General features: G+C 39.6%; 2 protein-coding genes across 6 annotated transcripts in view; one reads left to right on the top strand and one right to left on the bottom strand.

Annotated features, from left to right (window-relative positions):
- The first annotated feature begins 746 nt into the window (after positions 1–746).
- CMSS1 (cms1 ribosomal small subunit homolog) overlaps positions 747–21,929 on the top strand; it is a 379,939-nt gene continuing 358,756 nt past the window's right edge. For 3 of the 5 annotated variants that reach the window (XM_053918304.2, XM_024558131.4, XM_053918307.2), the window contains exon 1: positions 766–958. In XM_053918304.2, the coding sequence (XP_053774279.1) occupies positions 895–958 (64 nt within the window). In that variant the 5' untranslated portion in view covers positions 766–894. Of the gene's footprint in view, positions 959–21,929 lie in introns of all 5 variants that reach the window. The other 2 variants (XM_024558132.4, XM_053918305.2) reach the window with 2 other exon arrangements.
- FILIP1L (filamin A interacting protein 1 like) overlaps positions 2,015–21,929 on the bottom strand; it is a 310,336-nt gene continuing 290,421 nt past the window's right edge. Inside the window, exon 6 of the mRNA XM_045193525.3 lies at positions 2,015–10,828. Coding sequence (XP_045049460.2) covers positions 10,637–10,828 — 192 coding nt within the window. The 3' untranslated portion in view covers positions 2,015–10,636. The remainder of the gene's footprint in view (positions 10,829–21,929) is intronic.

Here is a 21,929-nt window from a genome sequence, read left to right as displayed (position 1 = left end):
CTTCTATGATTTTTATCGCTGTGTACGAAGACCATCGAGGAAATATAGTCCACACTTATTTTATAACTGGCACCAGCATTCGGTGACCATGGGGTTTTCCTTGCCCATCTCTGCCACTTCACGTTGAAAGTGTGCCAAGAATCACCTGCAGGTCTCTTACCTATAGTTAGGCAGCAATAGGCTCCCTTCTTGTCTTATTTCACAAAACCGAGAGAGGCTTCACAACAGAAGAGACTGTGGGGGAGACGATTCTCACCTCTCCCTACAACCTGGGCTATCCGCGGGCGAGCCCTTCCCGACTAGTCGTTTTTCTTTACATATACAGCATAAAAAGTGCAGGACCCACATGTACAACAAAGGCCCAAAATTCATAGTCATGAGCTCTTGTGCCCGTTTTATAAGAGCAAACTGTACAAACACAAGGACGTCCAAACTAACACAGAAACGAAAACACACCCACGTGCTCGGGTCTGGTCCCGCGGCTCCAGGTCTTTGAAAGTGAACAGGGAAAAATTATCTTAGCATCCTACTGCACACTTTCGACAATAACCTTTCAGCAAAAATAAAACCTAAAGGTTCAAAATAATTGATTAAAAATGTCATCTTTTTTGTCGTTTATGTGTCTTCTTGTCCCTGTGTTTTTATGAGGATTAATGTGAGTCTCCGTACTGAGCCTGCCCAGGAGCACAGGTGTGGAAACTGCGACGAATCAGGCGGGGCTGCAGGGGAGGCGGGACGGAGATTGTGACGGCATCGCTGCGGGGCGGAGGCGACACTGTCAGAGGAGAGGCTCTGAGTGCCGCTACCGCCAGACCCTCGACTAGGAGACGGTGAGGGTTCCTGCCCCCGCGAGCTTTTCTCTGGTGGTCCGCCCACGTCGAGTCCCGCGTGAAGATGGCAGACGATCTCGGAGACGACTGGTGGGAGAACCAGCCGGCTGGAGCAGCCAGCAGCCCAGGTACCCACTCTGCCCTCCTCCTGCGGGGCCTCATCCACCCCCCACCGCCACTACCCCCCCTCGCCCGGCCCCAAGCCCTTCCTCGCGCCTCGTCTGGGGCCCGCCTTGGGCAGTCACCGGTTCAGTCCCGCTGTGGCGCGCACAGCTGGGGGAGCGCCCGAGCGCAGCCCAGGAGGTGCGTGCTGCGTGAGACTTACTAACACGTGGAACAGACAAGTATGACATTAACTAAGATCTGCCCGCCAGTCAGGAAGGACCCTTTTCCAACCTTTGTTTTTCTTTTCCTTATTTCTTAATGGATAAAACAGTTTTCGTAAAGACACACATTTTGCGTGTAGTGATTAAGAATAACTTCTGGATTAGGTTCAGACTGCTTCCGTTCAAATGGCGACTGCAGCCCTCTAGTACTGTTTTGATCTTTCCCCCCTCCTCTGTAAGGATAGTAATAATGACAATTTCGTAAGGTTGTGGTGAGGATTAAATGAAAGTAATATATATGAAGCACTTTAGCACAGCGCTTGGCACATAATATGTGCTTGGTAAAATAAGCTAGTTTTTCTTGCTATCATCCTCCTCCTCCTCATGTAATTTGGATTATTAGAGTCTAAAGGAAGCTTAGATAGATAGAGATCATCCGTTTGAACTCACTCATTTTACAGATGAGGAACATGAGACCCAAAGATGTTAAGGAACTTGACAAGTGCACATAACTAGTTGGGGCCAGAAACAAGCCTATAATTCAGTTAACGCAATTCAGACAATGTTTACTATGCTATGCATACCCAATGCCAATGCAGTGGACATTTTATTCTAGAGTAGGTAGAACTAACTCCTCACCATAGATCTGGCCTTGAACTTTTCTTTTCAAGTCCCATAAGACTTAATACACAATTATGTTCTTTATCTTTCTTCAAAGTCTGTCTCTTTACTAGCTTCTGAGAATTTTGTTTTGTTTTGTTTTAGGACAGAGCCAAAGTCTGGTTTATGTCTTTATAGTCTGCAGGGTCCTGCGCATGATTGACACTTGATACATATTTGCTGCAAACGTTAATGTGAGTTGTGAGATATCTGTTAAAAACAACAAAATTCTACCAAAGCATGTTTCCACTAGAGCAGCTTTCAGATACAAACTGAGAAGATGTCATTTAAAAAAAGGTAGCCTTTATAATACTTCCTCCATTAAACTCCCTGACTCTTTTGCATCTTTGTTTCTAGTAAATGTATCTCTGTGTTTCAAGGCCCAAATTTCTTTCTTTGTAGGTTGTGTTGTCCCAAATTTACTCTAATAACCCTTCTCCCCTTAACTCAGGTGTTAAAAGCTATATTTTATGGTGTGATTCAATGGTAGAAACCACTTAAGAAATAATTGAATTCTTTTCTAGTGGTGAAGTGGATCCTAATTCTTGATTCTAGCCCTTCCTCTTGCTCCTCATCAGCTATGTGTTTCTGAAGTTAGTTACCCTTTGGAAGTAGGGAAATCAACTTGTATAGAGCATCAATTATGTGCTGGATGTTTTCATAAATATGAATTTATTTCATGTTTATAATATATTTTAAAGGTAAGTGTCATTTTTATAGTTGAAAAACTGAGAAAAGTAATGTTCTTAGGAACACACAGCAAGGAAAAGATCTGGGAAGAGTTAAGTCAAGTGTGCCTGACTTTCTAAGTCACAATTGCCCACTATTATCACATGGCTTCTCTGGGCCTCAGTACCATAGTCTGTAAAATGAGGGGTCCCTAGGGATTATCTTTGTAGGGGTTTTACCCACCAACAGTTCTAAACATTAAATCTAGTAGAACTTTAAAGTGTTACAGCCTCCTTCATCTCAGTTGCCAGGATCCCCATCAAGATAGTGTGTTGGAATCCCCAGGATCACCTTACTTCTTAGATTCCTTCTAGCTGTAAGAATGAACTTTGAAAATCAGTAACGTTAAAGTTTTCAGAGGCCTTTGCTTTGTTAACCGCTTTTAACTAAAGTGAGCATGTAAGCTTCCTTGAGATCTGCTTGAGTGATTATTTACTAGTAATTTGCCTACCTAATCTGTGATATTTCTAATTCAGAAGAAATCACAGCTGAACCAATTTAGATTTCCTGATTCTTCCTACATTAATAGGGAAAGATCAGCCTAAAATGTATAAATTATGTTTTGTTTTGAAGGTCAAAGTGGAAATAGTGCCTTCAGTCAGAGAAAAGGAATAGTCGTAATGATGGTTTTATTTCTGTTGTGTATTATGCTACTTGCCTATAAAAGTAAACATCTTTCCTTATCACCTGTTCACAGTTCATACCTATGGTGATGATACAATGGAGCATTTTAGTTACTTATTCAACAAATATACACAGCTTTACACTGTGTATAACACTTGTCTAATGTATCCAACTGTTTATTGTGTGTCTAAGAAACTGTACCATGTTTTTGCTGTTGTCATGACTTCTTAGATGTGGAATGAAATTCACAGACTCTTACTGTAGCTCCTGACCTAAATATGACCCTTTTTGCATGCATTTTATGGCTCTTCAAGACCTGTCATTTTTCTATTAGAATCCTGCATTGTACTGGAGCCCAACATGGGGCCTGGCACTTGGTGCTTCATAGATATAGCTGAATGAATGCATGAATACATGCATACAAGATGCTGTAGAGTTCTTGGTGACCATATCCATAAGCAGACATATAATTTTTTATCCAATCTAGACAGTTTTGAGAGTGGAAGGCCGTGCTATTAGAATTTTGCTGGGACTGTCCTGGTCCACCAGGGATGTCTGATCACTTGTTTGGCGACATCATTGGTGGTGATTGGAGTCACCACCCAGGATAAGACAGCTAAGAGTTACTTCTGTTGAGGCAGTGCAGTCTGCTTTAGGTAGCAGAACATAGGAGTCATCTAATGGCATCTAATATTTCATTTTAGTTCACTTATTTTCTTATTCCCTGCTTACCTTAAGAAATTATTTGAATTGATTTATAGTAAAGAATACATGCAATAGTATCATGATTGCAAACATTAATGATAAAGTCAGCAGATGCATCTGCCTGAGATTTAATGTAGTTGATTCAGTGTGAAGCTGAAAACTGCATGGAAAAGTGAATGTCATTCATTGCGTGGATTTTCTGACTTACAGAGTTGGAGGTAGTCACTTAATGAGTTACTAACTGAAGAGAACACTGTTTCCCCTTTATTCCAGTAACATGCCTATTAAATTACCAAGTCAGTGTCCAACAGGCATCTGGATTTGGAGCTCCAGGGTCGGGTCAGGGCTGCACATACAGATTTAGGAGTGACTGGCAAGCACATAGCTTATTTTTAAAGAGGATGGTGTTAACAATCTGCCAACTCTTAGCCTCCACTTCTTTTAGGTGGGTTTTTCATGTGCCTCCCTAGCTCATTCTGAGTCTTTGATGCCATCCATCTCTTACCAAGCACCTAACTAGAAAACTGAAGTGTGCAGACAGACACTTCTACGTGTAGTGTGGGAGACTGCAGGGAATAATACCAACTGGAATTGTTGAGTGCTTACTACGTGACAGATGCTGTTTTGATTGCTTTACATGTATTAGCTCATTTAATCTTCATAAGTACACCATGAGGTAGTTAACTATTGTTGTCCCCATTGTATAGATGAGGAAATTGAGGTACTAAATGGTTAAGTGATTTGCCCAATGGTTTTCAGTTGGTGAGGAGGCTGTCATTCATAGGCAGGCAATCTGAAACCAGTCTGTGCACTTAAGTTTCTCATAGATAATTATTCTAATCATCAGTGGTAAGAATCTCATTGCTAAAATAGCAATCCTTTATCAATTCAAAGAGGCCCATACCTTATAATCCCTTCTGTTTATATACATCATTCTTACCAGCTGTGTCTATTAACCCCTCATCTGCTTAAGTTTACTCTTCTAAAGTCCGGTGATTACTTGGATACAGATATGTAGGTCGTACCATTGGATTTTGAGAACCATGTCTTTGCCAGGAACTCAAACTTGATCCTCGAGCTCAAGGCTCACATACCTGGCTGTCTTCATGAAGTCTTTACGTATGTCATAGGCATGTCAAATGCAGGTGGGACCCAATTATCCCCAAACCTGCTTTTTCTCCAGACTTCCCTATCTCAGTAAATCAAGTCACCCACTACCTGATTTCACAAAGACCTAGGAATATTCTGATTTATTTATTTATTTCCTTCTCCTTTCACATCTGATCTATCAACTCTTGTCTCTACCTCCCATTTTTTCCATTTTCCCTTTTCTGGTAAATCTATCAGAATACATGCTATCATCCTTTGTTTCCTTCGCTGTTGCAGTAAACTAACAGTGCTTCCAGTTTCCATCTTGTCCCTCTGTGGACTGCTCTTCACTCAGCATCCAGAGTGATCCTTTTAAAATAGAAATTGTTCCCTCCATTGGTTTCTCCCTGACACACAGAATAAAACGAGATTACTGACCATGGCTGGTGTCTGCCGGGTGTTCTACTCCTTACTCCACTCTGTGCTGCCCAACGCACCAGCCTTCATTTTGTCTCTCAACAGGCCAAGCTCACTCAGTTTTAAGCGTTTGCAGTAGCTGTTCCTTTTCCCCTCTGGGCTGTCCTCAATTTCAAATGGCTAGCCTTTTCATATTAAGACCTCAGTTCAAATATCACCAAAACGTCAGCCAGTCTAGAGTAGTTCTTTTAATTATCACATTATGGTAATTATCAGAACACTATCACCAGCTTTTTTCCTTGATAAATTATTATGGTCTCCTCACACTAGAATGTAAGCTCTGTGTGAGCAGGGATTTGTTTATCTTGTTCTTTGCTGTATCCTCAGAGCCTAAAGTAGTATCTGGGTACACAGGGACATTTATTAAGTATTTGTTCATTAAGTAATTAATTTCATAGCCACATCTTGGAGACCTCAACATAGGAGTTGCACATCTAAAGAAATTTGGTCCACGAGAAGAGTTGTCAAAATCCTGCCTAGGCTTTTGACAGAATTGGCAGATGCTGCTTTTCTCTTTCAAACCTGTGTTAGAGATCCTTGCTGTACAACTGCACATTATTCTAACCATATTTGGATTTAGTTTTATCAATTATCTTTTGACAGGGGACAACAGACGTTCGCGTTGTAAATGAGCCAATAATTCCTACAGGTGACAGCTTTTGTCACCTAGAATCAATGTGATCATATTGTTTGCAGTTGCTGAAATGATCATTGTAAATTTTTTGTAATATTTTATAGTATGTCCTTCAAATCATGTTGTGTTATCTATGCCGAATTCCTTTCTGAAATGATGAAGTAGGGGAACACCTTGGATCTATCCTTCTAACTTGAATAACTTAGGGTTTTGGGTTTTTTTCCTTGTTCACACCAAAGTTAGGCCTTTACAGTATCAGTTTTACCTGTAGGCAGGCATGCATAGTAGATGCTGTAGAGCAGTGCCTCTACATATAAAACGCAGACTTGGAGTATTTACAGTAGTTTAGAACAGAGAGACAACTTCAGGGCATGTCATTTTCAAAATAATTTATTGAGTTCTCACACTTGGCCCTATTTTAGACACTTGTAATGGAATTAGGGGGAGAAAATAATCTGTTTACATTAATGGATTTATACATTGATATGGTTCAATCAAAATTCAAATAATATTATTTTAAGACACATGGTCAAGGGCAAAAAATGGGCAGGATACATTTTAAAAGGCAAGATGGAGAATGGAGAGAGGGAGCACTCCACTATTAGTCATTGTTCTGAACTTGAAGACTATAACCTATGGATCCACAGATAACCGTCATTGGCTAGTTTTACTTTACTGTACATGTTAGATAGGACAAGGGTCTCAAGGTCTGGGCCATTCTGACTAAATGCTATCCTTGCTAAACGTTAAAATGTAGCACAGTATTTTGCAAACCAGCTATAAATAGGATAAACTTGATGGGAACCCAACCTGATAAGTATAACCAACTGCAAACAAGAAAGCAACATGTAAAATTGATGAAATAGCGTATATAAGCAATGGCTAAGCCTCCCTTCAGGGAGGCAAACCTTAGGATATGAACACCCTGTCTCCTTGACTTCTGGAAGTAAATAAAACTACCTTGTGACATCCTCATCTCATTTTTGAATTGAGAGGGCCCCAAGTGGTGAACCCCTTGAGTTCAGTAACATTAACAACTTCTGTGATTCTTTCAAATGATGAAACAAGTTCTTGAGAACAATTATGAACGCTTAAAGATACAATTTACACAAATTTCTCCAAATCACATGGACAGTAGTAGTTTTGCTGTAATTTTACTAAATGTCTATGAATCTCTTCAAAAATACCAGGAGTTTGGAAGCCCTAGAAATTTTTCCATTTCCTCCCTCAGATTCAACAATAACACGTTATTTTGTGGCACAAATTCTTTGATCTGTTCTTATCTGATGTATTTTAGTTGAATACTTTAGTGCATTCATAGAATTACATACACATTTACTAACTGTATCACAAACAGTTTCAAATATAGTTTCCCTATTTTTATCAGCTTTTATAGAATTCTTAACTGAATTATTAGTATTTAGTAGTATTATTAGCAATTACTAGGATTGCTTTTAAAAATTAGTTGATTAAGTTGATTAAGTTTTTCTTAAGCTCCTGTTCCTGAGTTACTTGTTAGTCCAGGTCACACTAGACAGAGGTCAGCAACCGTTTTTTTGCAAAAGGCCAGATGGCATGTACTTCAGGCTTTGCTGGCCAGATGTTTCCTGCTGCATCTACCTGACTCTGCCATTCTAACAAAGATACAATCACAGACAATAAATATGTTAACAAACAAGTGTGACTGTGTTCCAATAGAACTTTATCTATTGACAATGAAATTTGAATTCATGTAATTTTCACATCTCGGAAAGTTTTCTTCTTTTGAGGAACAGAGAGTAGGCCAAATTTGTGCCCCAGACTCAAAGTCTGACACCAAGTTGCATGGCATATGTCCCCTGAAGAAGGAGAAATTTGAACGTATGCCAGAAAGAATTGTGTTTTATATCAATTGCTCCATTACTCAGCCCATAATTATCAGTCATATATTAGAACAGTCACATTCCTGATAAAATCAGATACAGGCACACCTTGGAGATATTGCAGGGTCAGTCCCAGACCACAATAAAGCAAGTATCGCAGTAAAGTGAGTCTCTTGGAGGAGCTTGCCTTCAATTTGTAAAAACGCACATCTCTGTACCTGTGCTTTATTTCAAACAGTTACTAAGGAAAATAGTTCAGAAATCACTGAAACTAAATATTCTGTTGGCCAAAAAGTCTGTTTTGTATTACATATTGCTTAAAATAAGTATGGTTTCGGTTGGTAATCCTTTTGTTAAAGTAGACTCTTAGTTTAAAGACTTTTCTTTTGCTGGGATCAGAACTGTATTATCATTTAAAGATGGATTTCTGCTGCTTACTCTTACTATTTTCCTACCTTGTTTTAGTACTTTGTACGATATCTTGTTCCTCTTTTCTTTCTTGAGCTTGAACATGGGCCAGCTTGCCATGAAAATATATTTTAGGGAGTCTCCTGACACAGGAGAAAACAATTTTGGAATCTCCAACATAAAACATATTTTGTGCTCCTCTTCAAGATAAAACGTTTCCAGCGTATTTGGATTTGCTGAGACTGTTGGTGCTTGGTGCTTTGTTTTTCCTGTTTTATGCTTCTTTTCAGTCTGTTTGGTTTCCACTGTAGGAGGTCCAGTGTTTTTTTGCTTTCCATTAGTATAATTATCAGTGTTGGCTGTTATGCAGCATACTGTTCTTCCTTACTCTGTCGTACACCATCACCATCTCTTAGGACATCTTCTCACGTATGTGTTAACTGAATAGCTCTTTTCTCCTTCCTTTACTTATCCTCTGTGCACTTTACATTACCTGGTTATGACAGGCACAGTGCTGAGGTCCCTACACAGTGTTTTCCCACTGCACTATCCACTCGTTACTGCCCTGCACTTCCCTCTGAATTGTCTTTTGTATTGTTTTTGGTGTCACAATTTCATCACCTTCTTTTGTAGTCCACTTCTTTCCACTATTCTCTTACTGCTCTCCTTTACCTTAGACTTTCCACTTGTGACTTTTAATTCACCTGGCCTTCCCACCTTCTCCCTCTGCTATTCGCCTTCTGGGACTACTGCACGTTATCCCTCTCTTTGGTTTGCATAGCTCAGCTGCCCATGCTTCCAGTTCTCCTCCTCTTTGAAGTAGAGGCAGGACTGGCCTCAATGCATTGAAGCCGGCTGAAGCAGTGAATTTAGCCATGAGGATTTCTTCCGTGATCATGCCTCCAGTTCTCCATGCAGGATCGCAGAGAACATTGGGTCATGCTCTTCATTATTTTTTTTCTGACTGAAGCTTTATGAAATATGTCTCTCATATCAAAAATGCTTTGTCTGAAAACATCATGTTACTCTGTACATGCTGAATTAGAGACACTTTTTTGTTGTTGTTGTTCAATGAGAGAGTTTTCAGTGTGATGAAAACAATGCCTTTAGCTTACTGCCAGGGGACTGAGTTCCACCTTGTAGATGACTGGTTGAATTCCACATTTAGTACTTGGACATACTCATTGGTAATCAGAAATGGAAGAGACGTAAAGAATTGTTCAGCTCTCCTGTTTTACATAGGAGAAACAAAGCCTCAATTAATGAATGCGAAGCTCAGTGTCAAATGAGTGAAAAACTAAGGTTGGAATTTGAGTCTCCTGATGCCAAGTTTTTGTTTAATCAACTGATTTTTCTATAGAGTTGATTCAGGGAAGAGATGTTGATTAAAGAGTGTCCTATGACATAGTATATCATTTTATTTTAACACTCAGGACAATGATTCACATCTCCCTAAAATATCTCAGTGTTATTGAACTTTGACTCTCAAATGTCCCGATTGCTTATACAATAGAAAGCAGCAATACCAATTTGAAATGGTTTGCCTTACAAGCCTATGATTGCCTTACACTATAATCCATGGCCTGGTACATACAGGGAGAGCAACTTACTAGAAAAATGGGATAAGTATCAGAAGTCAAGTGTGCACAGTGCGCCAGCAATTATCAGGCAGGCTACTTAAAGGGTGTGTTCAGCTGTTACTCTTTTTTGTTGTTCTTTTCCTTCTTGTAACTAAGAATTACCACTTATGTTTTTTCTCCAGCGCATAAAGAAATCATAGTTTTAGACCTTAAGTGTGATTTTAATTGCCCCCTCATTTTGATGGAAATAATACTACTTTCGTGAAGCAGATTAGGAATTCGCGCCAGCACATCGTCTTATCAGAATATGATTCAGTAAAGTTTGATGGAAAGAAGGATTACTTCTGGGTTCACCAGAAAACTTTTGAACTATTCTAGTGAATTCAGCCTTATCCTAGCGTAATGTAGATAGTCCCAACTTTGGGTTAGATTACAGAAGGATGAGATTTGAGGGGTATGTGTGGGCCAGTGATTGTGTGTATCTCCATTTGCACATGTTAGTAAAAATAATTGTAGATATGCTGCTCTTTCATTATGCTCTTTCATAATATTCACAGGTCCAGCCACTTGTGAATAAACTGTCTGTCATTTTGCTGCTTCACCATTTCCTGGAGAGATAGATGGCTTTTCCTCTTCGGCCTTCCATAGTGGCAATTGCAGCTTTCCAGGTGTTTCTGTAGATGAATTTATCCAGGCAGTGCAGTGGCAGGACTTACCTTTTCCCTCCCATGTGGAGGAAAGTGTTGGAGGTTACAGTCCTTACGATGTGTAGCTTCCCATAACCAGTGTGGTGAATAGGCTTATCCATTGGCCCTGGGGCAGCTTTAGGGTAAAGCTTATTGGTGCCTGTAGATTTTGGTTTAGGGATCCGTGTTGGGATTCTCTGCTTGCATACCTCCTTGATCTTGAATTAAACAGAAGAACAAAGGTAGTTAATGGTACAGTCGGTGGAGAAGCAGGCATTTTCAGGACACAAAGTCAGCTTGGGGGATCTGACTTCTTTGAAACCACTGGGTTCTAGGGACATATCAGATTAAAGATTGTGGGGTTGAAAAAAAACAACTTCAGTGAAGCAATTCATGCTCATGTGTTGAGCATGTACTATGTGCAAGGCCCTCAGTAGTCTATCTAGTACTAAGTACAGAGATAAATAGGTTATTTTTCTTGCTTTTTGGCAATCACAGTACTACGGTGGGAGATAAATAAGAATAGTGTTCCAAATTAATCTTGAAGGGTCATGAGGTTGCCAGAGAAAGGTTAACTTAACTGAGGGGTCTAAAAGAACTTCATGAAGAAAATAGCATGACTTGACTTGGGCCTCCGAAGACTTTTGCATTTTTAACAGCAGGAATGGGAGGGCATTTCAGAGTAAGGAAATACTCTTGACAGTAGGGTAAAGGAATGCTCTTGACAGTATCCATCCCTGGGGTAGGAAATTGGACACAGTTGAGAAATGAAGTGACTTCACCTTAGCACCTTAGGTTGTATCTGAGAGGTGGAATGGAAATGTAGGTGGGGGCCAGGTAGGAAAAATTGTATTGATTCTATAGACAGCGGGTAAATGGTGGGGGGAGGTGCTGGGGGCTAATAAGGACAAAGGTTGGAGGAAGACACATTGTAGAGATAGACTTGTATTGATATTTGTTCACTATTAGTGAATGAGGGGTGAGAGAGGACTCACAGCTAAATGATCTGGACTGGGAGAGTGGGTTGTAGAATGTGAGGAGTGAAGACTTGATTGAGTTCATATTCACTTAAAAATATACTTATTTTATTTATTAAGGAAAACTACTCTTGGATAACAATACTAATTGTTAAAGCGATAGGAAACGCTAACTCTAGTTCTTCCATTATAATCCACAGTTGATTATTGTTGTTATTATTGTTTCCCTCTCTTTGGTTGCATCATCCTTTCCTTTCTATGAGCTCAAAAATATAAATCTTTTAAAATGCATTTTAGTTTTCATCACAGATTTTTAATACTGTTTTTATGGGAGCCCTTCTTATATTGTTTTTTTTATTTTCACATTTTATTGTACTGATAAAGTACAGTAGTGAAGTCCCTTTACCTCTACTTATTTAAAATGGAGACAACTGTGTTTGAACAACAATAAAAAAATGATAAAAAAAAGAAACAGAAATGTACCCAAATAGAGAGATGATTACATAAACTGTAATATTCTGTGATGTGATAATTATGCAAATAATTTTCAATTATGTGGTGAAATGTTCATAATATAGAATTTAAAAAATATTAAGATAGAAAAGGGAATATTCAGTATTATTCCAAATATATATATTTAAAAAATAAAAAAGTAACAATAAAATGCTACCTAACTTTTATAGCAACCATATTTAGATTTTCCAATAAACATTACATAGACTTGGTTAAAAATATGAATCTTGAAATTAAAGATATACTGTATGATTAATATGATTTCTGTTGGTACATTAGTTAACATAGCAAATGAAATGTTGATACCCCGATTCAGTCTCCTTATATAAAAGGTAATTGGTATTCCTGCCTTTCATCCTGACCTCATGGTCTCATCTTCAGTGATGAAAAGCTCATTCAATGTTTTTACCTCTCAAATAGGCAAAGTTTTTTTTTTTTTTTAATAAATAAACTCAGTGCCTAGTAATGGTTTAGTGAGAAGGGTAGCCTCCTGATGATTAGGAGAGTAGGTTAGTTGTGTGTATCAAGATCCCTAAAACTCACACCCACACTGTGACTCATTTATTTTGTTGCTAGGAATTTTTTGTAGGCAATAATCAGAGATGCTCACAAGGCTCATTTTAACATTATAATGATGATAAATGGACAGTTTAATACTCCAAAAACCAGGATGGAATAAAGGAATTATACCACGATCATATGAAAATATTATGCTGTCTTTGAATAAATGATGCTTTTGAAGATAAACAGAGTGTTTATTCAGAAATGTTAAAAGCAGGAGCCAAAACTATATACATGCTGTAACTATGTGTGTGTGAAGAGAAAATACTGGAGAACATAACCAGTGCCACCAGTGGTTAACTGGTTAGTAGAGTGATAGATTTTTATTTCTCTTATATTTTATATATTGTCTACATTTTCTATAGTAAGTATATAATTACAAAAGGCAACACTAAGTTATATTAAGAGATGAAAAAGGAAGGAGGCACTTCAGAAATCAGAACATTTCTGTGAACATCTACTATGTATTGTTGAAACCAGGCACAATAGCAGCTGCAGTTGAAATTAGTGGTGGACTAATTCAAAGTCAGCTGACCCTGTGACCATAGCACTAATTATAGCCTTTCTAAGATAGGCTTCTGTGATGTCTTTTACTTTCGTCAAGATTTAGATGAGTTCTGCCTATTCAGTATACAAAAATCTATGTTGGGGTTCTCTTTAAATTATAAATTGCTGTGTCTTCCTCCTAGAAATTATAATTCATTTGTCTATGGATATGACTAGTAATCCACACTTCAATAAACTCCCAGGGTGATTCATCCAATACAGCTGGTCAGCCTGCCACACTTTGAGAAACACCTCCTTTAGATGTCAGCTTTAAGGTTTCTTTCACCTAGAACTCTGGCCGACCTGGATGTGGGAGGTTTAACACTGTGAAAGGCCAAGGCTTCCTGGCCCAGTGGTTTCCTAGATGCTTATCAGAACCACCTATGGGGCCTTTAAAATAGTGCACATGCCCAGATCACACCTCAGAACCTACTGACTCGCACTGTCTAGGGGATATGGGCATGTGAATTTCTGTGAGCACCACAGGTTATGCAGAACGGAAGTCTGCTTGATAAACCAATTGGCATGAAACACAGTATTGTGGGGCTTGTTTTTTTAAAAGCTATGCTGATACATGTTGGTGAAGACTGCAGCGTGGGATAGTGGTCACGGTTAGGGCCAGCTGCCCAAATTGGTTTCCTCTTGTTTCTACACCATTGATGCTGCAAGTTAATTTTTTTTGATAATTCTGATTTTACTGCATAGTTTTACCTTTAGATGGCAGCAAAGGCTGGTTATTTTATTAGAATAACCCTAAAAGTCATTCCCAAGTCTTTCAAAAATGATGCTGGGTTTTTTCTGGGTTGTTTTTGTTTTCTCATATGCATTTTATACTTGGATATGTTTCAGTAAATGAGGTATGGACCTTTAAAATATGTCATCTCTTGGACCATTTTTATAGAACATTATATCAAATAGCTCCAAGAAAGTTTTATCCCAATTTGGAGTGCATATTGAAAGAAGAATCTGTGCATGTGGCTCCTTCAAGACCACACAGTGAATGTTCTACTCAGAGTTGGAGACTCCTGGGTTTCATTAGAAAGCAGATGTCTTGGAGGAGATTAAGGAAGTTGGAAAGCTCATTCATAGAAGGAAAACATTTTTTTTTAGTGTTTAACTCAGTTCAACATGGAAATTGGGATTTGGAATGGATTATACATCTGAAGGATGCTTAGTTCAATGAGACAGAGGCATTAGAAAGAAAAGTATATTTGTGGAATATATTCCTTAAATTCTTAAAATGTTGGCTTATGTGGTCTATCTGTAGGTTCTGAAATGAATGGAACAATCTACAAGACTTCCTGGTTATGGTAAGTCATTAGATGGCAGTGAGTTTTAGTGACCAAAACAGCTACAGAAAGGTGAAGATATTTTCAGTTTTATTTGAAGTCTTAGTTCTAGATCCTGGTTTCTACTTGACCCTTGTACTCTTCCAGGTTATCATGGATGGCAAACATCTGAAAATATACCGGAACAAAATCAGCATTTATGAGGAAGTTACCAGGTCCTAGTTAAACAGCTAGAGTCAGGATGTTTCTTTTTTTTTCTAAATGAAATTAATTTTGTAAACTCTTTGAACTTTTGGAGATGTACTGGCAACATACCGTGTGAGAAAGCAGTGTTCCCTCAGGAGTGTTCCTGACTGCGGGGACTGCAGGGCCCTCATTACAACTCTAGCTCTAGAGACTGAAAACTCAAGACTCCCAAAAAGATCAGATCATTTTGATTTGTGGTCGTTGGGGTAGTTCAGGGACGGGGACAGATTCAGGGCTGCTGACTCCCTCAGGGACCTAGCTGTGGAATGCGTGGTCAAGGCTGAATGTTATCAGAATGACAGTCTTTTGTGTTTTTGTTTTTTTAAATATCTGTTTAATGGGAAAGTGCCTAAATAATGATGATGGATATGGTAATGAAAAGGAGGAAATGTAAACTGGAGAGAAAATATCTTTGAAATGTCTCTTCTTTTGCCTTTTGTATTGTTTGACAAATCACTGCTAATATTGTAAAAAAAGGAGGGGCAGGGGTAGAATAACAGATAATGACTCGGGCAGATAGCCCAGAATACAATATGCTGCTTCGGCGTTTTCCTCTTGATTTTCTCAGAATTTCTTCATTAAACAGTAAAACTTTATCACTAAATATTTTATAGTTTTGTATGGCAAGAGGCCCTTCAAAAGGAAACTGTGTAGTTTGATTAGCTCATTTTCATTAACCTCCTGTGAGAGAACATTTGATTTTAAATATTGGTACAGTGCTATGATTTATATTAAAGAGTTGTCTGGTTTTTGAGGTGAGGGTTAGAGGAAATTGATGCCTTTGAAAAATAATATAATATGGTTTGTTATTATATCTATTCACCTCCCAGCCTCTCTGTGGTAATTACACCATGGGCAGAGAGGGCAATCCAAGAATAAACACTGAAATACAGGTTTGAGAAATCCTTCCTAACTCTAGTTGCTCCATTTTGTGCTCCAGACACGTAGCAACACATGTAGAAATAGTATGTTAAAATAAAGAAAGCTGGCCTTGACATGTCTTCCTCGTTTTATCCCCTTTCTTTTTATTCATCTGTCAGTTTTTCATCTTAGCTTTCTTATTGTAACCTCTCCCTTATTTTTTTATTCCTTTATTTGCACCCATTTATTTTTTAAAAATCATTTGCAGGCTTACATATTACAACATCCTCAGCTTAGTGGTTAGAGCACGGGCTGCAGAGCCGAATAGACTTGGGCCTTCCTTCTGGTTCTGGCACCAACTAGCTGTGTGTTCTTGAACAAGCCAGTTAGCCTATGCAGACCTCAGTTTCTGCATCTGTAGTCCATATCTGGGAATTAGAATACCTATTGGCAAGTTCTTTGGGAAGTAGACATAATTGTTTTGGAAATTCCCCAGCATATCCAAAGTGCCAGATAAGTGCTAGTTAATAATGTCAACATTATCATCTTTGTCTTCTTTCCTTATATCCCTTCTTAAGATGCCTATTTCTTGATCATAATCATGACTTATCTTCTTTGATTATTTTACCTTTCTTGTTTTCCTGCCCTATCCCTTGTTCCTCCTTTCTTGGGTTAACTATTGGAGATACGTCACTAAGCCTAGTAGTTGAAGCAGTGCCAATTCCTAGGCTGTGTTTTTAACCACCTCTGGCCCAGAAAAGGATCCTGTCACACATCCTTTTCCCTCCTTACTCTACTTGGCTTGGTCATTGTGACTCTTTCTTTTTTGGAGTTCCCTTGCAGACATTATTTTCTACTATTTTCTGTCTTTTCCTATCCTTTAATTACTTGAAAAATGAAGCATTTATACCACCTCTAAAGTCCTTTTGGCCCTAACATTCATTTGGCCCTAAAAGAACAAATGATGGTCTGCAAAGGCTACCAGGTGTGTTGTTAGCTGTGCGTGTCTTTGTTGAGCATGAGTAACAGAAGGCTGGTTCTGAAATGATAGATGCCCAAGAATGACCCAGGGGGCTTGTTGAGATGGAGATTCCTGCATTGGAAATCTGCGGAGTCCTAGGTGCCTCTGATAAAGGTGATCAATGACTACATTTAGAGAAATATTGACATAAGTTTCAAAAATAAATGATAGCTGTTTCTTGCTCTCAAGAAATTATAGGATGGAAAGAGTGACAAAGAATTATAACAGGAGGCAAAATGAAGTGCTATAATAAAGGCACAGAGAGAAGCGTTTTGGAAATTCAGAGGAATATTGTAAAGAAATAAGGAGTGTTTTCCAGAGTAAATGGCACTTGAGTTAAGGAGCAGGTTTTCAACATGAGGAACAGAGAGAGAGAGGAGCATCCCAGCCCTTGGGATAGCATAAGCATAGGAACAGGGTAAGAAAGCACGATGGTATTTGTGAGGATGGGCAGTACCATGTGCTAGTGAGGGTATGGGGTATGTGCAGAGTTTCAAAGGGAGATGAGGTGAGAGATGGAGGCCTGGTAGAAGGTTTGGACTCTGGGCACGTAGTAGTGTAAGTGCTAAGTAAGTGATGTTTTGGGGGGACTAGAGAATTGCCATGATCAGAACGATATTATAGATCACTAACAGCACTGCTGAAGGTTGGATTAGAGAAGCGAGGGGTTACATGTACCATATTTTTCGGACTATAAGACACTCCCCCTCCCCCAATTTGGGAGGAAAGTAGGGGTGCGTGTTATAGTCCAAATGTAGCTTACCTGGCTCTCTGGGTGGAGGGCAGCGGTGGAGCAGGTTTTTTCCCTATTTTCCTGCTCTAAAACTTAGGTACGTCTTATGGTCCAGTGCATCTTATAGTCCGAAAAACACGGTAGTATATTAACTATCTGACAGTACTATCTGCACCGAGGGCTGGACTTGGGGAGTGGTAGCACAAATAAAAGGGGGGCTGGGGCAGAGAAAGAGTGAGAGTGTACTGCAGTGTTGGGTGCACGCTTAGCTTGAATGTAGTTGGGGCCTCTATATGAAACTGTTTGGGAGGCTTTGAAAAGTAAAGATGTTGCTTTGAGAATCATCACAGAGAAATTGTTGATACCATGTAAGTGTCTGAGACAGCCCAGGGAGAAAATGTAATTCGTCCTCACTTACCACTTTTCTTCTCCCACCATGGGTATTTTTACATCCCTTTCCCAGAGTGTGAGAGTTGAATTTTGTCTGGCCTTATTCTGTGCCCATCCCTTACACAAGGCCATTGATCTTATTAACTGGTAAGAGTGTAATTAGTCGTGAGAACAGCCCCCTAAGGAGGCATTTCTTTCCAGTACTTGAACAGTGCACAGTGCATGAACCATTATCCAGGCCCTGATTGGCTAGCTGAGGGAAAGGAAATCCTGTCCCTCTCCTCCAGTGACCGGGCTGGCCCCTGGGCCATTGTGTCTGTGCTGAGCAGACAGATCACATAAACTTGTGCTCTGTGGGAGGATCTGCCGCATCTTGGTCCAGAAGTGTTCCGTTAAGGGCAGGATGGCCCTCTCAAAGCACATTTCCTTCCTCTTTGGCACTCTGAGAAAACCTGGAATAGGGCCAAAATTGATAGGTTGGCCTAAAAAAATAGTTATAATTGCCCATTGTTCTCCCTAGTCCTCTCATTACCCTTTTTAGAAGCTAAAAGCAGCAGTCCTGGCAGCATTTATATTTTCCAAAATTTTTGTAACAAATATGTATTATTCTTATAGTCAGAAAAAATGTTTTATATAAAAAATATTGTGCTGCTTCTGTCACTATGAAAGATGTCATCCTTCTCAGTATGATCCCTACCCACTGACCCCATCCCCCTTGCCCTGTGGAAATGTCAAGTATTTACATGTTTCTTATGTTATGGACCCTTTAGGAATCTGTTGAAGTTGTTTGTTAACTCCTTCTACAAAATTGCACTTTTGTGTGACTTCTAAACCGACTGATACCAGTGAATTCAGACAAAAACACCATTGGAAGGCAAAGAACAGAAAAGGAATAGCTCTATGTTTTTTTAAGAGAAGGGAAAAACCAACCAGCTCACTAATAGTGAAGGATAGTAATTCATTCTTGAGGAATTTTTTTGAGTTGTTTGAAAAGTGGTTGCATTGAATCAGGTTTTTAAATGCACTTAATTGTTATGAGAGATGCATTGGACAACAACTTGAAGATTCGATTCTAAAACAGCAATTTCATTTGGGACGCTTCCCTGGTTTACAGTTATTTTAATCCTTGAATCAGAAGCACAGTTTGGAGACTGATATGGTTGAACCCTAACACTTCTCTCCCTGAGCTGGGAAAATACACAATGCTTTCTTTAAAAGTGATTTTTGGACTACTAATCTTTTTTAATAAGTTATGATGTTGCTTGAGAAATGGACACCCTAAATTAGGGTATATACCATCTAGGAAATTTTCTAGGCTCCTACAAAACCAGCAGTCCCAGCATCTCTGGCCTATGCTGATGGTACTTATCTTTATGTGACTAGACCTTGATCCCTTGACTGCCTTTTCTGGCGGTCTTGGCTCTGTATAAAGACCATACGATGGCCACCTACTTACAAGCTTTGATATGCATGGTTGTGATGCTCCTTCTGTGCACCATCTTTACTCATTTCTGTTGCTTTTCTTTCCAGTCCACCTCTGAGGCCCATCAGGCACCCTCCTGCTCTGCACATGTTGATAGACTGTCCAAGCTCTTTCTTCAGACACTTGTGCCTCTGCTTATAGAATCTTGCTTTAGAATGGAGCAGACTTTGACTGCAGCTCTAGTAACTACTCTGAGCCCCTGACGATGGGGACTGGTGCTTCTCCTTGGTCATTCTTTCTCCCATCTCCTATCCACAGAACCGTCCCCAGGTCCCTCTTCCCCGTGCCTGCTCATCTGTGTGGAGCTTGACCTCTCACATTGTCTCTTGTTATCCTAACAGTGGCCTTCGGGAGATGGAAGGAGTTGGAAGGGTGGCAGATCAGTCCTGGCTGTGGTAATCACGGAAGGTTTTAGAAGAGGTGAGGCTTGAGCCAGACCTTTTAGTGTGGGTAACTTAGTTATTGAAGAGAATTCTATCCATGTAGAGCAGTGAGGAGCAGAAAGGGAGAAGCCTTGCTTATCTTTAGGGGCGTTCCAAGTGTTGCCATGGAAGGAGAATGGGACAATGAAGGGAGACCTGTGTTCATATCTCATTTTTGTCACATGCTAACAGAATGATCTGGTACAATTTTCCTTACTTCTCAGAGTTTTAATTTATTCATGTTTAAAATTGGAAATACCCACTTTATAGGATGGTTGTGGAATGAACTAATGTTGTGTAAAGCATGGGTTTCCAACCTCTGGGCCTCCGACGGGAAAGGTCTGTGGCCTATTAGGAACTGGGCCGCACAGCATGAGGTGAGCTTGAATGTAATGCACTTGAATCATCCTGAAACCATCCCCATTCCCTACCCCCAGTCTGGAAAAATTGTCTTCCACAAAACTGGTCCCTGGTACCAAAAATGCTGGGGACCACTGGTATAAAGGATTCATTTTCTCCCCTTTGTTATATGGTCTGACTACCCAGAAGCCTGCTCTGGGGGGACACAACTCCCTAGCACTGTATCAGGGCCTTCACAGCCTGACAGAACTATGCCCTTTGAGCCTCACCCCTGTCCCAACCATCTCAGCTGCAGCCAAACTGCACTGCTCATTGTTCTTTGAAGGCTGATTTTCTGCACTCCTGCCTTGCCCTCACACCTCTGCTCTTGTGGGCATCTCCCAGGAATACCTTTTATCCTCTCCCAGTCTTCTTCATTCCCTAGCCCCTGAACAAATATCTGTTCCTGAAATCTAACCCCCATACCCTGCCCCAGAGCAACCTGTCCAGATTCCTATAGTAGAATACTTAATAGCTATAGATTTCCTTTTCTGTGTTGTGCTCTTAACTACCTTTTAAGGTTGTCCTCAACTCCCACCTTCAATTCTAAATCTTATACCTGCAAAGCTGCCTAGCTTAGCAATGGGTAATATTAGGTACATCATAAATATTTGTCAGTTTAATCTTGTAGGTGACTTGTTGAGAAATGAGTAAAACTTGTATCCTAAGAGAAGACATTCATGCCTGTGGTGGTTATAATCCAATACAGAGGGAATTAAAACTCCTCAAAGAGGACTTTTTAGAGAGGTTTAAATAGTAAAGGGAGTTATTTCTTAAGTTCTTGGTTAATCCTGCTGAAAATCATTTTTTTTCCGCCAACTCATTTTTGTCCTCCTTTAAGGCAAAGGTGGTTGGTTGTCAAGACTTCTCTTTGCTTGTCTGAAAAGTCTAGCTTATAATATGGTATTTTTGAAATAGACAAAGGTACAGGGTATTAATACAAATATAAATGTTTAAATATTCACATGCCCTGGGCCAGTCTGTCAAGTGAATGGAAACAATTTTTATGCAACTATACTCTTCAGGGCAGATATTTAAATTTGCTTTGAGGCTTATGTCTTGTCAGATTCAATATTCTCATCTCTATAAACCAGACATAAGAGTTTTCAAGTGAGCTGTCAAATTTTTTCCACAGCAAGTAATAGAAAGGAGGAACTGGCTTATACTCAGTTTGTCTCTGGAATGCAGCAGTTCTCAACCAGCGGCACTTTTGCCCCCCAGACATTTGGCTATGTCAGGAGACATTTTTGTTTGTCACAGTTAGGGAATGTCACTTGGCATCTAGTGGGTGGAGGCCGAAAATGTTTCTAAACACCCTACAATGCATGTGACATCCCCCCACAACAAAGAATCACCGGACTCAGACTGTTAATAGTCCTGAGAAACTTTGCTCAAATGAAAAAAGGGAGCTGATCTGGTGAAGATAAAAAGACATTAATTCATAGACTCTTAGAGAAAAAAAAAACACATCTTTAGAGACCATCTCTCAGTGTTAAAACACCTCCAATCTGGAAAATAAGGAAGGAGAAATTTAATTTCTGAAAGGAAAGAGACTCATGCGGGTAATTTGTTTGTTTATTTATGCCCCAACTTTATTTTCCAAAGGAGTTTTTAAACTATTAGAGGAGAGTGGCAAGACTTGGAGACAGTTCAGAAATCATTGGAAGTTAGAATTAGATGTGATCTTAGAGATCACCAAGCCCAGTTCTCTTTATTTCACAAAAATTAAAAGATTTGCCCAGGACCCCACAGCTGACTGGAAAAGACACAAACTAGCACCTGCTCTGTTTGCTGGTCTCAGACGCGCCCCCTCCCCCAACCCTGCCCATCACTCCACTTACCTAACTCTTTCCTTGCCCAGTTTCAAGTCTTAATTGC

The sequence above is a fragment of the Desmodus rotundus genome, chromosome 2 (genome assembly GCF_022682495.2).
Source record: "Desmodus rotundus isolate HL8 chromosome 2, HLdesRot8A.1, whole genome shotgun sequence".
NCBI classification, from domain to species: Eukaryota; Metazoa; Chordata; class Mammalia; order Chiroptera; family Phyllostomidae; genus Desmodus; species Desmodus rotundus.
Note: the sequence above shows the minus strand (reverse complement) of the source record. Positions and strands in the feature narration are given on the sequence as shown.